Source organism: Myodes glareolus, chromosome 11 (assembly GCF_982192425.1).
Source record: "Myodes glareolus chromosome 11, mMyoGla1.1, whole genome shotgun sequence".
NCBI classification, from domain to species: domain Eukaryota; kingdom Metazoa; phylum Chordata; class Mammalia; order Rodentia; family Cricetidae; genus Myodes; species Myodes glareolus.
In genome coordinates, this window is record NC_142036.1 from 55,151,693 (window position 1) to 55,168,154 (window position 16,462).

At 46.9% G+C, this 16,462-nt stretch overlaps 1 protein-coding gene across 3 annotated transcripts in view; it reads right to left on the reverse strand.

Annotated features, from left to right (window-relative positions):
- Positions 1–4,056: 4,056 nt before the first annotated feature.
- Frmd6 (FERM domain containing 6) overlaps positions 4,057–16,462 on the reverse strand; it is a 229,011-nt gene continuing 216,605 nt past the window's right edge. For all 3 annotated transcript variants that reach the window (XM_085697552.2, XM_048415483.3, XM_048415481.3), the window contains 4 exons: positions 13,149–13,484; positions 12,162–12,293; positions 9,249–9,340; positions 4,057–6,880 (listed from right to left, as the gene is read on the reverse strand). In XM_085697552.2, coding sequence (XP_085553678.2) covers positions 6,596–6,880; positions 9,249–9,340; positions 12,162–12,293; positions 13,149–13,484 — 845 coding nt within the window. In that variant the 3' untranslated portion in view covers positions 4,057–6,595. The remainder of the gene's footprint in view (positions 6,881–9,248; positions 9,341–12,161; positions 12,294–13,148; positions 13,485–16,462) is intronic.

Below are 16,462 nucleotides of genomic sequence, written 5' to 3' on the forward strand. Positions count from 1 at the left end.
GCTCCCGTTCATATTGATATTGTATTTAAAAGCCTTCATGTACGTGTCTTAGTTTTTCTGAAACACTTCCCCTACCCTGAGACCATTCAGTAGTAGAATCTTCAGGCCGTGAGCAGCTCCTAGCCCTTCCTTTCACCTCTGTGGCTCTGAAGATGGTATTTCTCCCATGATGCCAGATCTTCAAGTGCTGCTCTGAACTTGGGGGGTTGTGGATGAGGAGATGGTGAACATTCTTCAGCTCCAAGACAAGTGCTTCACCTGGCCTGGCTTACCCGTCATTAATTTCTCTATGTGTTATAGCTGAGCGCAGAGGAGCCAAGAGGAGGAAAACCTGAGATTTCACTCTCACCTTGCAGGATCTGCTGTCTTCTTTGCACCTGCTTGTGGGGGTCACCTCTGCTTGTGGGGGGTCACTCCACCTACTTTCTTTGACAGATGGTTACTAAGGCACAGGGCAAAAAAAGAAAATCTCTAATAATATCCCTGGACGAAACAGGCATTTGCAGGCCAGTACGGGAAGTGGGATGTGTGTTCTAAATGTCAGACGATCAATTTAGAAGCAAACTTGGAACACGATTGCTTTCCCATCTGAGTGCTGCCTGTTCCAGCAAAATCAGCCTCTTGCAGCGATGACGGCGACGCATGGAGGAGACCTCAGCTGATTACAGCTGACACCGGATGGGTAAACATCCAGCCCATGTAATAAGGTGGTTAATTATAGCTCTGCCATGTTTATAGAATCCGATTAATCTCTTGAGCGTATTTAACTTTGTCACCTACACTGGCTCAGGGCATCTGAGCAGGACTTCTGAGAAGTCACGCTCCTGCGTTGACTCTACAGGCATGCCTTAAGAATCAAAGGGCTAGGTGGAGTAGCTTGCTTTCATTATCCTCTGCTTGGGGATAAATCGACACAAAGTATCTGAGAAATGCTGAGGCAAATGAAACAGTGGCAGGGGATTTAGGAACATCTGACGGCACTCCCTGGTCCCCACCCTCAGTTACCAGCGCCCGGCACTCTTCCCTAGCGAGGGAGGATGTATTCAGATGTCCTGGAACAGTGAGCCCACTGCCTCATCTGAACTTGAATCCCTCTAGCAGTTGTACTGATCAAGGAAGGTTATTCTCACAAAATGCAGTATCCTTGGATGCCCTGGAGAGCCAGCCCATCCCAAGCAAGGATCATGGCAATTTAGGGGCAATAGCTGACTGGTCCATATTGCTCTGGTTCAGCTCCAGACAACAGGCTCAACTCTTGTGCATATTAGCCTATCTCCAACTACCCTGGATGAAACTGGCCAGATGCCCAGGCTAGCCCTGGGTCAGGGCTGGTTTATGTTCTGCAGGTCTTCGTAATGGGCAGCTGAGACTGAAGAGAGTAGGGAACCGGAAGCTACTGGGACTGTTTTTTAACAAACAAAGTATTCACACGGCGTACTTGTCACTCATAACAGAGTTGTAGATAACTGTCATCTTCCTAGGCCCTCTGCCAAGTGTGCAACTGTCTGCTCTTAGCGGGTGAGAAGACTGTCTAACAGCCCTTGGATTCTGCTACCTCATGGCCACATCCCATTCAGACTCTCGCCATCCTCTCTAGTCTGGCTTCCCCTCCCTAACCATCTGTAAGCACCATTCCGCTGTTTATCTCAAACCAACACACATTTTCTTCCTTCTGTATCATCCATCAGCGACTCCTTCCATCGAGGAAATAAAACAAAACCCAGTGTCTTCTCTCCGTATTCAAGACCTTTCACCGCTATGCAGAGAAGTCACCAGGTCCCTAGAGGTCCTCAAAGACTGCTGCCGTGTGACTTTCAAGTCTTTGTTTGGCTAGCCCCATCCTGTCAGGAGGCCCCTATTCAAGCACAGTCCCCCTCAAAGCCTCTGCTCTCCCACTCTTTTTTTTTTTAAAAAAATATTTATTTATTTATTTATTTATTATGTATACAATATTCTGCAGGCCAGAAGAAGGCACCTCATTACATATGGTTGTGAGCCATCATGTGGTTGCCGGGAATTGAACTCAGGACCTTTGGAAGAGCAGGCAATGCCCTTAACCACTGAGCCATCTCTCCAGCCTTTCTCCCACTCTTTAAGCCCAGTCCTTCATCGCTTTTAGGTTACGGCAAAGCCTGAGCCTTGTACATGCCTGGCATATCGGGTGCTAAAAAGCAAATTACTTAATTAGCAAATTTTACTTTCACCCCTAAAATGTGGTTCTTTTCCTTAGCGTCTGTTTTCTGTAAGGGCTTTGGTTAGGTTGGTAGGTACAAGGGGAAAGGTTTTGTGTAGATTTGGGTTTAAAACTCTTGATTCACGGGGCTGGAGAGATGACCCAGCAGTTCAGAGCAGTCCCGGCACCCACACGGCGATACACCTGCTCACCTGTAACACCAGCTCCAGAGGACCCGCGGCTTCCTCCGGCCTGTGCTGGCTTCAGGCGTGCACATGGTACTCATACATACATGGAAACAAGATTACTCAGACATAAAAATGTAAATGCCATGGTAACATTCACTAGCGACAGGGTCTTGAGCAAGATTCACTGTTTCCTCAAGTGGTGAAATGAGGATGACAATTCCTCCAATCGCCTGAGGATTAGACAAGACAGATGTAGCATTGGATGAATAACAAGTGGTCTGATTTTTTTTCCCATTGACTTCTTCAATTTACTCTGCAACATTCATAACACCCCACTACAAAGTTCTGGTTTTAGCTAGGTCTGATGATACAGGCCTGTAATTCATTCAATAGACTGAGACAGGAGGATCATGAGTTTAAGGCCAGCCTGGGCAACTCAGTGAGATCCTGCCTTGGGGGTAGGAAGCGGGGTGGGGGGGGGAGGACTAGGGGGAAAGCTCAGTGGATAAAGCACTTGCTTTGCAAACATAAGGGCTGGGGGTTGGAATCCCAGAAGTCGCATAAATGCTGGGCAGGTGTGGTGGCCACCTGTAATCCCAGTCCTTGGAAGGCAGGGACAGGGACTAGGCAGTTTGACTAGCTAAATTAACTAGGGTTAATGACTTCCAGGTTCAGCATGCGACCTGCCCCAATAGAGTGGAGAAAGATTAAGGAAGACAGTGTTAATTTTGGGCCTACACATGCATCCATGCACACACACAAGCAAAAAACCAAGGGCTATAGCTCAGCGGTACAGTGCCTGCTTGGGGCCCTAACTCCACACACACACACACACACACACACACCCATCCCACCTCTCACTGTGCACTCTAGACTTCTAAATGACTCGTTCTGAAAGCTCTTGCTTCTCATCCTACTCACCAGGGTATCTTATTACTTTAATTTCTCAAACAGTCCTTTGAATTATTACTGCCTCTTTGGAGCCGAGAAAATCAGAGCAGAGGTAAGGTCTTGCCATTGGGGGCGAGCGAGGCTCTGCAGAGATCATCTCTAGACACTAATTCCCGGCTCCTTCCCTTTATGCCTCAGGGCCTCCAGCCTCGCGAATGCAACCACTTAAAAACAACTGACAGTTTTAAATGTCTAAAGTTACTGCCTTTTTTTTTTTTAAAGAGTCAGGGAGATATCTTAGTGGATAAAGGTACTTACTGCTGAGCCCAATAACCTGAGTGCAATTCCCAGAACCCACATGACGGAAGAACCAATTCCTGCAAGTTGTCACCTGACCTCTATACAGGTACTGTGGTCTATGTGCGCCCACATGTACACACACACACACACACACACGCGTGCGTGCGCACACACACACACACACACACACACACACACACACACACACACACGTCCTTTGAGCCTCTGATGAGACAGCGGTGTGTGACTTTGCCACAGTATCTGGAAAAGCCCTTGAAATCTTAGCTGGCAGGACTCGCCGCCTCACAGACATGAGGATTAACGTGTGCAGCCCTAATCTGGCAACACAGGCCTGGCAGACTGCAGAACTCAGCATCACTTCTCACCATCCTCCACGAGGGTGTCCTAAATATCCTCTACTGCGGGACAGAAGAACGCAATGAAAGCATGCGAGCACTTCTTCCTGGTTCCTGCTTAGTGCGAAGTCGAATAACAAAAGATACCTTTAAGGCCAAAAAGTTAACTTTATTGACTGCCGATCTTACCATGAAACACCTATAAGAAATAATTACAAAATAATGCGAGTTTTTTTTTTTTTAACATACTTTCAGTATCATCCCGACACGGTGATCCTTTCACAGAAAGGATTATTTACAGCTTACTTAGATATAACACTCACTGCGGCAAATACACACGCGGGTGACATGGAGCGGTGGTGACATGTACCGACCTGGTCTATTGACCAGTCATCGACATGTTAACCAATGCAGCATCAGTAACAGCTGTGTCGTTTTCTTTTCCTTTGTTTTTAAAAACAATTTCCCAATACAAAAATGTCAATTATTCAAAGTGGGTTTTCACATAGCTACCTGTGTACGAGTCGACCACGGACCACAAAATTACAAATGATCCCTAGTAGGTTTCCTCTTTGAAAAATCTGTAAGGCTATTCCCAAATCCAGCCAAAGGAGAGGGAAGGAAAAGCAACGCCCCTGGCAGAGCCCTGGGGACTGGATTCTGGAGCAGAGAGGAAAAGAATACAGAGTATGACCTGTCCAATTAAACAACTATTTTATCTTTGTATCTGCAAGCGCCGCTGAGGGCTCGGCAACCGGGGCTCTCAAGAAGACCAACTTCACCAGGGCCTGGCCCCTAAGCGTCTATGAAAAGATGGTGAGATTGTGTAATGACTCATAAGCAAAAGAAGTCATTAAGTCATCCCTTCAACTTCCAGCCTTCTGCAAGGAGACTGAGATATACTCTGGTATCAGACTTTGGTTCTTCTAAAAGCATTTGACAACAGCAAAATAATGTCATGGCCACAGAACTTTTGTCTTTTGTTCTTCTTTCGAAAGGGTCCGGTGAGAGTTACTGGGTGACATTCTGTGGAAGCTGTGCCTGCACAGGAGGGCAGCATGGTGGGGCAGCCTTGTGGCTGCCACCGGCTCTGTAACACTGACTCCCACCCAGAGCGAACACTGCTTAAGTTCTGCCGCGCCCTACGTCTATTTCTTCGTTACTTGAAAACATAATTTTGTAGAAAAATATGAGCTTCTTTAGAAAATAATACATTGTTTTTTTTTTAATAAAACCTGGCAGATAGCAAAAATGGAGTATCAAAATATGGTAAACAAATGTTGTAAAATACTAAATCATCAAAAACACCCCCTAGAAAGACATTGTGCAGTGAAGTCCTCTCCTGAAGGGCGAGCAGCATTTTCACTGCACGTCAAGTTGCTAACTCGTCCCCTGTTGCTTTCACCACACTGTGACAGTAGCGGGGCAGTGGTTGCCTGCTTAAACACGGCCCATTCACCATCACTAATATCCTCTGCATACTTTTATTTCAAAGTTAATAAAAATACACTCTGTGGATCAGTGGGCTCCAAACCTACTGTGCATTACTTCTGCCTGGTAAACTTTACAAGAAAAGACAGTATCACCCGGGCCCCATCCACAAGAGGCTGATTTAAATTGACCTGGGGTAGGGCCCAGGCTTGTTTTCAAAGCTCCCCAGAGGAAGTCTTATGATGCAATCAGGGTTGAGAATCTTGGCCAAAGGCACACAAGGAAAGTCACTCTTAACTCTACATTTATCAACTGATTGTCTGTGGCTACCATTCTTTCAATAATGTATCCTCAACATTAAACAAGGAATTCGATGTGTGCAAGACATACACGGAAATCCAAATGAAGAGTCATTAGGTTTTAAACACATATAAACACACAGGGTATCTTTTTAAAGCAGAAACTAGCATTGCCACCATTAAAAAAACAACAAAGAAAAGACCACCAAACAAACTTTTTCTAAGACATTTCCACTGTCTTTAACATATACCAGCTTTGTAAACTCCACAAACCGCACCAGGTCACGGACACAAGCGAATCCCAGAGCTTGCTGGAAGACCAGCACAGTGGGCATGGCACTGTGTGAAGGAGTCCCAGCACACGTCTTCCCGGCTCTGAGTAGCGCTTCCGTTGTACACGCATCTTTGGCTAGAACCCCAGACTCCCGCCACTTCGTCAGCGTTCGTTCATTTTGGGCCAGCCTCTGTGAGGCAGCCATGGCTATGGACCTAAGAACAAACAACTCTCTGTAAAAGAAGAGAGAACTTCCATCTGTCCTCCCTCAAGACATAAGCGCTCCATGAGGGAGTGGCTAAAAAAAAAAAAAAATATATATATATATATACAAACAAACAGATAAGCCTAACATCTTCCATGTGAATAACGTGTATTTGAACTAGAAAACAAGAGATGAACACACACACACCACAGCCTAAGTCTGGAAGCTGGGCAGGCTCTAAAGCACACACCTCCCCAAAGGGTCAATAAACATCCGGGCACTTGTCTGCCTTTTACATTCCATGTATCTTTTACCTCTGCATAATACTTAAAGTGCATTGTCCCAAGGCTTTCGTTTCCATCGTGGATATTATAAAGAAAGAGCTAAGTTTGGGGCGAAAAAAAATATGGCACAAATAGTATGTGAAGGACCTCGGGCTCCACAGCCTCCAGCAGACAGCAGCTGCCCGCACTGGGGCTCACACGACGAACTCCGGGACCTCGTCGTGGGTGAGGTCCAGGGAGAAGTATTTGCTGGTTCTTTTGACTGGGAAAGTGTCTTGGATGTTGACGCACTGCTGAGCCAAGCAGCTGTTGCAGTAGAGGCTGTCCTCCTCCAGTCCGTGGCCACACCCGAAGGTGTAACTCTGAGCAGTGTCCTGACACAGGCCTGCGATGCGCAGGAAGTCTTTCTGGTACAATCTGATGTCGTCGAGGCTCAGGCTGTGCCGGTCGGTGGAAGTCTTTGGTTTCCGACATACTGTCTGCAAGACAAGGGAAGGGTGAGAAGATGCGGTGATGTGGACTGCCTGGAAAGGCAGTGTCTCTGGCCAGCAGAGAGAGCCGCGGCACAACTGTAAAACGTCTAGCAGTCCTTCCGTGTTACAAAGTGCTTTCCTACCCACGGCTTCTGCGGGAAGGAACTTCGATCGACTGTTTCAGTGTGCCTGTATTCTGCCTAGAGACCCAGCTGGTACAAACTGTGTGGTGTCCCTCCCCAGTGTATACAGCCAAAACAAAGACAGGTGGGCAACTACTCCTAGCACTTGAGAAATCCAGCAATTACTGCAAAAGAAGGCTATAAAGATAGAAATACTGTTTTTCTTTCTTTTTCTTTTTTTCCCATCAGGATAGGGCAGTTCAACTTCCTAACACCCTTCCTGTTTGTGTCTACTAATATTTTAATTAGAAATGGAAAAGCAATTATCACTCAAGAAACACAGCTTGAAGAAGCAAGTTCTAAAGAGTCCAGAACATAGAGCTCTTGCTGCCGACAACCGGGAGGAAACTGGGGCTGTAAAGACGGCTTAGCTGTTAAGAGCACAGGCTGCTCTTGCAGAAAACCCAGCAGTTCCCAGCGCCCACAGCCGTGGCTCACAACTGTCTGTAACTCTGGCTCCTAGGACCTGCCACTCTTTTCTGCCCTCTACAGGTACCTGCATGTATGTGCACACACATGCCCACTAATAAAAAAATAAATTTCAAAATGCAGAATGAAAAAGAACAGCAGTTCTAGACACTCAGAGAGGGCCTGTCCTTCCAAATGGTACCAGTAGGTGGCAGGCCTTTTGAATTCATTATCCAAGTGGTCCTGGTGTAAACAGAGAAGTTAACACTGGCTGGGAGAGTAACACAAATGGGAGACGCTTACTGGGTGATGTGGAGAAACTAGACAGTCTAAGCTTGTTGTTTGGCACCACAAGGAACATCTTGTTGGAAAAGGACACCACTTTTCTAGACACTAACATTCCAGGAGCACATTCTGCTAAAAAGGGTCACATATGAGAGACACTGGCTATATGGAATGTCTCCTTAAACTTGATATAGTTTTCTCAGGTCTCAAAAGGAGCTCAGACATGGAATCATTTGGTTATTACCACAAACCCTCAAGGCACACAAATGTCCCAGAGTTGTAGGTTTGGCATTTGCTGCTTAGCTGTGATACCTGTGACATCCGTGTACAGTGTAGTATACATGGGGTGACAGAACTTGAGTTTCAATTTTCCATGCTACACCCACTGTTTAATATCAGGAATTCTAGAAAGATATTTAATAAATGCCATTTTCATAGTATGACTTCTTTTATGGCAGTACAAAAAATGGATTAACTCACCCCCACTCTGAAAACCCCCCAAAAACAACGTGGCAGTAAGTAAGTAGAGTACAAAGTGAGCCACAATGCCAGAAAAAGAAAGAAAAGAAGGGGAAAAAGGGTATATAAGTATGTATATATTTTTAAAGATTCTATGAAGATGAAAGCCAAAAAAAAAAAGAAACCAAAAAACAAAACAAAAAAATATTTTTTAAAGAGTTGCACCAGTAGCCACAGCCGGCAGAGAGTGTAGCTCAGCATCAGTGGTCACAGCCGGCAGACAGTGTAGCTCAGCATACTTTGGAAATTCAATGAAACTGCCCTGCCAATTACCACACTCAACAATGATCCTCCCATCTGCTGAGGTGGCCAGTCCACCATGACACACACTAACACAAACATGCACCTTCTCAGGTACACACAAGCAGTTATTCAGAAACCTACTGACCAGAGGTTCCCACCTAAAGAGAGTGTATGACAAAGTATGTAATTATCCAAATAAAACCCAAATATAAGTGGAACTAGCCAGCAAGATGAAAATAAATTCAGAATATAGTGAGCTGTATGTAACTGGTCATGACATGTTTCCTTCTGGCTGTTTTTTGCTCATTTGTATGAACTGCAGTCCTATGTAAGCATGTGTTGGTCTGAATAGGAATGGCCTCCATAGATTCATGTTAATGCTTGGCCCATAGGAAGTGCCTCTATTAAGAGGTGTGGCCTTGTTGGAGGAAGTGCATCACTGTGAAGGTGGGCTCTGAGCTATACCCAGTATGGCCCACAGTTCACTTCCTGCTGCTTGTGGATCATGATGTAGAACTCTCAGCTCCTCTCTAGTACCACGTCTACCTGCATTCTGCCATGTTTTCCTGCCATGCTGATGATGGACTAAACTTCTGAGTTGGAAGCCAGCTCCAATTACATGCCTTCCTTTATAAGAGTTGCCGTGGTCAATGTCTCTCTTTACAGCAATAGAAACCCTACGAAGACAGAATGTTTGTAACTTCAGTTGACAATATAAAGGTTTCAATGCCCAGTACCTGTGGAAGGGAGTCGGTGCTCTGTCCACGCAGCTTGACAACCGTTTCTGAAGAGCTGGAGGTGGAAGAACTGACTTCTTTCACAATTAACCCTGAGGTAAAACAGAAAGAACAATGAGCCTCCTACACATTTTCCAACAAGGCCAGCTGTGACCATTACTGAGGACTCTCATGATGACTCCCCAGTGGCTCACAGCTAGTGGCACACACTCTTTGCTAGGAAGCAGAGGGTGATGAGTAAGGGTCAGCTGGGACAGGGAGGTTCAGGAGTAAGTTGTTCATAGCATGAGATAGGGGCCTTAGATATGAAGAGGCCTCTTTACTCCATCTTTGCATCTCCCTTCTCCTTACCATGTATGACAGTGTGCAGCACCAATATAATCTCCTAGCTTTGGTTCTATGTGGACATTGGGTGTGAGGATGTCGGCCTCTGCAATCTGGGGAGCTGGAACCTGCCCAGATAATTTACTGTCTGGGTATCCTGGCCAACTCTCAAGTCTCCCCACATCTCATTAGCTTCCTTTTACAAATAGGGCTGCTACTCAACCAGCATTTTCGTGATGGTTAAACAGTAATGGACCAAAAGGGTCAGGAGCTCCGGCTGGCCAACAGGTCACTATGACCACAGCCCCCATGGCAGATCCCAGGGGGAAGAGATCGAGATGGAGATGGTAGTGAGAATTCAGCACTGGGTCTCAGAGATCAGCACAGCCCGTGATCACCTCTGGGCCTCGAGGAAACCTCCATTTCCAGGACCAGAAATGCAAGGATGATAGTCTCCTTTCTGACTTTAACGTGGGAGTGATGCACTCTCCAAAAACGTTCCAGAGGCTAAAATCACCAACCCGTGCTGGATATTGGACCAAACACCACTGAAACAAGTGAGGACCAGCAGAGGCGTACAGACAATGGTTCAGAGGGACATACACCCCCACCACCACACCACTGCTAGCAGCCTACAGAGCCTAGCATGCACTTTGTAGATTCAGAGGATTCAGTAAGCAGCTCAATTGAAACGTGAACCATGAAGCCATTCCTGGCTTATACACAGGTGCTTTAGATGCTCTTGCTTGGGATGCAGTGTGAGCCCCTGAATAGATCCCACAGGACTGAAGGGCTCGCGCACTATTGGGCATGTGGGATGATTCTGTGTGGGTTCTCTGGTAATATTCTGGCTCCTATGCCTGTGAACACTCTCCTCCATGCTCAGATCCGCATGGCTGCCCTCATCAGTACTCAATCCGCTGTGAGAGTCCAAAGGCAATGACCATGTGGTACAGAAAGTGGAAAGCTGGGTGGCGCAAGGAGAAACTGAGAGCATCTGTGACCCCATCAAAGTCACGTTCTATAAACAGTTTTAGTTATATCACTTTTATATAACTTGTACTTTTGTTGCCTAGCTTTGGAATTCTGTATAGTATCTTTCGAAAACTCATGTAAAGGCTATCTAATGATCCAATGTCTAGTGATCAGATAATTCAACTATTCACTGTTTGCCTTTTTCACTATTAAAAAGGCATATCAAATATTAACAGCCATACTATTTAAATTCTGTTTCTATTCAAAATTACAAAATTAATAATCTCATGAAGATTGAAAGCAGAAACATACAAATATGAAGCACTTGCGAGTGGCCCACATATTCTACTTTCATGGGCATTTTGGTGCATACCACTTCAAATACTTTTCTTTTTACAAACATAACTATGCAGCACTTCCCATGCACTTATCACATGCACACAGTTGAGGATTTCCACATAATGAAAATGGGCAGGAGATACCAAGGCTGGCTCAGCATCATGAACCTGGGCTGGTGTGGAGAGGGAGCTCCATCTCCACTGTGGGTGGGTCAGCCACGGTTTGGTCTGAGCATCTACAAGTGTGGTTGGGCTGGGTGAGCAAATGGGATTCTGCAAGGGATTGGTCCTTGTGCTCTGTACAGTAGGAGGCGGGATGAAGGTGACTGTGTGTCTATCTAGTTTCCCTCTGACAGCTGGTGTCTGCCATTTAGGGAGACAGATGGAAGAGCCTCTCCCTTGATCAAAGCTGAAAGTGGTTGGGGAATAAGGATCCAGGGTCCCTTTACAGATCTGGCTCCCTAACTCTTAAGCCTAAAGAACAGACCAGTGATAGAGGCACACAGAGGTTTTAAAACAAACTCACATTGCTGACTTCAGATGGTGGAAATATGCATTACAGAATATTATATAACCCTAGCATTGAAGTTACTGTGAAGGCATGTTTTCTAGAAGAATTCATGCAAATATGCAATTTAAGAATGTCCACCTTTCTGAATGACAACATGGTTTACAGAGTGAATTCTAGGGCAGTCTGGAATTTGAGACAGAGAAGGCCTGTCTCAAATAAACAACAACAAAAGAGAAAAAAAAGACTATCAAAAAAACTACACTGGTTTTTCTTACAGATTCTTTTCTTCATATAATACAGTGGGGACACAAACCAGACCTGGAGACCTGACTTCTATTTCTAGCATGGACACTTGTCTCTTTAACCTCTATATATTTGTCATGTACACAAGGAAAGAGGCCAAACTGAAGGGTCTCCAAGGTTCCTTCTGTGGCCACAGGGTTCTCTAATTACCAGGTTGATAATAGCAAGGAGGGAGATGGGAGAAGGAAAGAAAAGAAAGTCAGTCACCCTATAGCACAGCATAGTCCACAGCCTGGGTAAAAGATGTTAAAGTCCCTTCCTGGTATTCCCCGCCCCAAACACACACACACACACACACACACACACACACACACACACACACACACACACACTTTCCACAGACGGCACCTGGCCTTGTGACAGTCAAGTGACCCGGAGAGGCTGTTTTCCCTGGTGAACTGAGCATGCCCACTCTCCTCCTAGTCTCAGAGTCACAGGCTTGTGGGTTGCTGCAGAGCTCACCCGAGTGTCCATTCAGCTTCCTTGACAGGAGCATGTCCTCTGTGATGTAGATGCACACGTCGGGGCTGACTTCCAGTGACTCTTCTGTCATTGGCTCCAGGTCCCTGGGGTCATCGACCAACATCTCTATTTCTGACACAGAAGCGGGGAAGAAGACACTGAATGAGCCCGAGGAAAATGAAGACCATACCCACAGTCACACTACACTGCGAGGGCAGCCAGGTAAATATCCACACTGAGAATGAACCGAGAACGCAATTCCGCGGCAGGTTCCTTCTGAAGGACCGCTGTGACTGCCACAGCCTCTGGGCCACCATCTGCCATCAACCGCTCCACTCTTTAGGCTGCAGGGTCATGCAGCAGTGACCCGGGGCTAACTGATGCTGGCGGGTCATTAGCACCAGGGTGAGGACTGCTGACCCATGCCCACCTGAGCGCCCCAAAGCGGCTGCTGTGGAGTCCCGTGCAGTGTTCAGGGGCCTAACGTGTGCTGCTTTTCCTAACAGAGTCAATCGTGTTTCTTTGTTTGTCTGTTTTCATCAAGCCCAGATGTCACAGATCTCATGTGAAACAGGAACAAAGGGAGCAAACAAATGCTACATCTGGCAGACACAGGCTGGGTGGGATCTGCTGCACTCTCCCCACGGAGAGCAATTTCCTAGCAGCCACGTTCCGTGTTTCTTTTATACGCCCTATAGTTCCGGTGGCATGGGGAACACTCAAGAAAACACTTTAGGGGTTAACGGTGTGTACTGGGTGCAATGTTTCAGGGGAAGAGGAACACAGGACAAAAGGGCTACAAGACTTCTGCCTCCTTGACTTCACACAAGCTGCCAACCCTGAGGCTGCCAAGGTCCCTGACAGACACGGGTAACTCAACCATGTCCCTGGGGAGACGGCCAGAACTCCCTACCACCATTACTTAGTCGCTAACCAGATACCAAAGCTACAGGACCAACAGGGGAAAGCGGCAGCGCCAGGAGTTACCGTCATCCTGAGAGTCCTCCTCCAGGCGCTCCTTGCCGCCGCTCTCCACCCCTGAGGTGTGGGAGCTGCCATGGCTGGTCATGGAGCTGCAGGTCTTCAGCTTGCGGTGCATGGCGCTGCCGGAACAGCTGTCTTCTGGCCCGGGGTCCCGGGGCTTAGTGTCGGCTTCGATGCCGGAGGTGTGGGAGCTGCTGTGGCTGGCCGTGGAGTGGCGGGACAGACGCTTGTGCTTCACGCTGCCGGCGCTGCTCCCGCTGGCCCGGGACCGCTTTTCCAGCTGGTCCATGTCGAGGTCCAGGTTGTCACTGATGTAGGATTCCCGGTACTGCTTCTTTTCTGTGTGGGAAAACGCAGCTCAGCAGCATGCTCAACCAGGGCAGTGAGCATGAGAGGGTCGGGCTGAGATCAAGGGCAGCCTCTCTGAATCTAGTGACTGAGGAATTCGGGGAGCTGGAGCTTGCTATAGGAACACTATGCGGGGAAGAAACATCAGTGCAGCAGTCCTTTGGGGGGACTTTAGAACGGCCAGTTATGAAGCTCCAGACACCAGAGAAGTGAGCTCTTCCGAGTGTCACGGCATGTCACTCCCTGTCTGCAGACTGCTACCATTCCACAGTGAAATAAATTCAGTGACCGAGAACACCTATCACCTTGCAGCATGATGGTGACATTACCACGGCAGTCACTATGGGATTCTGCATTTTGCAAAGCTGGCGGATAACAACATGTTTAATACCAAAATCTGGTCCTCCACAGATGATTCTAGAAGAAGCACTCAATTACTAGTTACTCAGTATGCTAGCTGCTGCTCATTTTGTGTCCATTTGTTCAGTTTGGTCTCCTGTTACCTTCAGTTGCTGAACCCAACCAGACAGAGATATTCAGAAAATTTCTTTCAAAAAATTCTAAAACTTAGCTTTTCAAGTAATCCAAGAAGAATGACTTTCTCCAGTTTGGCTAAAAAGCGAGGTACTATTTACCACGGTCATCACTAATGGCTTCGTGCCACACCCAGGTGACCTCCGACTGGTAAAAATCCTCAGATTCAACAGATCGGTGTTGTTGGCTGAAGCAGTCAAAGCAGACGCGGGAAAGCCAGACTTTAGGAAGCTTTCTTAGCAAACACTAAGCTAATATACACGGGGTTACAAAGCCACAAAGGAACACGTAAAATGAGCAGCTGAACTAGGGGGTGGAGCTCACTGCGGAAATCTTATGTTTCAGGTGAGAAAAACTTAAAAGCAACAGTCTAGCTTCCTTAAAACTGATGAGAAAGAAACACAGTAGACCAATGTTAAGGACAGAGTACATTTGGGGAACATTAAACTGATGTAATTTTAGACGAGCAGACTAATTGGGATCTTGGGGGTCTGTTAATGGACATACTTGTCTTGCTTCTTGGCTAAGTGGAAACACTTGCAGCCCTTCTGTCTGCACACAGCCCTGAACCTGCACCCCCACCCGCTCTCCGGAGGAAATGGGTGTCAGGAGAAAGAAAGGAGGCCTGGGGATGCAGTTCACAGTCCCCTGCCTCCTTCTGACCACAAAAGCCCATGGCCAGATCATCAGAACACCGTGCCTTCTACAGAGTAAGCCGGGAGAACAGAGGTTTTTTCCAGACTATATTTTGGAATATAATGTGGTAAGTGTGACTTCTTGATCTGGGACCTAAGAATGTGTTCTACTAACTTTAGATGATGCTTTTTATTTGTTTGTTTTTTTCAAGACAGGGTTTCTCTGTGTAGCAGCCCTAGTGTCCTGGATTTCACTTTGCAGACCAGGCTGGCCTCAAACTCACAGAGAATCGCCTGCCTCGACTGATGCTGAGATTAAAGGCAAGTACCACTGACTGGCTACATGATATTTTAAAGACACAAGGCACCCTTTCCTTCTCTCAACCCCGAGAAGTATTCTTGTGACTTTTTCTATAATAACGGTGAAACAGTGGTATCTTAAAAAGGTATGTAGAAATGAAATTTAAGAACACTCCTTTTTATGTTCAACTAAGTGCCAAAAAGGGCTTTTCTGGTGAAAATGATAAAGCCCTTACATGTGGATTAGTAAATCCGCAATAAACCTAGCTCACAGAAACTTGGTGTGAGAATTTTCTCAGACCTGAAGGTACCTCTAAGTAGGAAAAATAAACAAACAAGCCCCCCCCCCCCCCGCACCGCTTACGCCAAGATGGGGTTTCTTTGTGTAACAGTCCTAGCTGTCCTGGAACTCGCTCTGTAGACCAGACTGGCCGTGAACTCACAGAGATCCACCTGCCTCTGCCTCCCAGGTGCTGGGATTAAAGGCACGCCTCACCAGTGCCTGTATATATATATATATGTATATATTTTATAAGGATACTGCTCCCATAATTTATTTGAACTGAACCAAATAAAAGAAGCAACATGCACCGCTATCATTTCTCCGGTCCCCTATTATGCTCAACCCCGCTTGAAATTTCATCAGTGTTGAGACAGTGTGAGCTGTGGGCTGTTCAGAGGGATGAGGCTGTGACAGCTCTGTCCCTATTAATGGGCAAATGTGACCGTGGGCGTCTCCTCTGGTCTCCTGCGCCTGCTCCTTGCTCTTCCAGATGATGCATCAGGAAGTCCCTGCCAGACGCCCGGCCTTGTTTGGACTTCCCAGACATTCTCTCTGTATCACCAGCCTGGAGCGCTCTGCTCCGGCAGCAGAGTGAACTGAAACATTTGCTCCCTTAAGTTCTACACATCAAGGGGACCGTGCCCTGGCCTCCACGAGCTCAGCATCCTCTGTAACCTCACCAAATCTACCAGATCTCAAGGGCTCCACTCAAGGTCTGATGTGATAAATAAACCTCTTTTAAGGTGCCACAGTGGCCACTTAGGAACAAGGCAGAGGTGGAAAATCAAGGGCTCTACACCCAGCTGAGTCACCTGTTCTCACAGGCTCCTCTTTGGTGTTTTTGTCCCTGAGAGGATCCCTCTTAATATTCATGCCAGCCCAGAGGTGACATATTGGCTAGGCTGAAGGGACAATGGTGGTCTGCAGCAGCAGCCAGGACACGGGATGGTGCCACAGCGGGTCACAGTGGCAGATGGGACGGAGAGATTCACGTTCACGTTCCCATCATTGTAGACAAAGGACTCTTCACACATATTTGGCCACACCTGGCTTTAGGGAAGTTGGTCAGATGCGTGTTGTCTTTAAGGCTGTGCTGTTGGAGGACTGGTCCTTTCCACAGGAGCACTGCAGTCAGCAGTTGTTTCCTAGAGCTAATGCATGAACCACTGGGTCCTGAGGCCCAGGCAGACATTCCGCTTCTAATCTGATTACTGTGA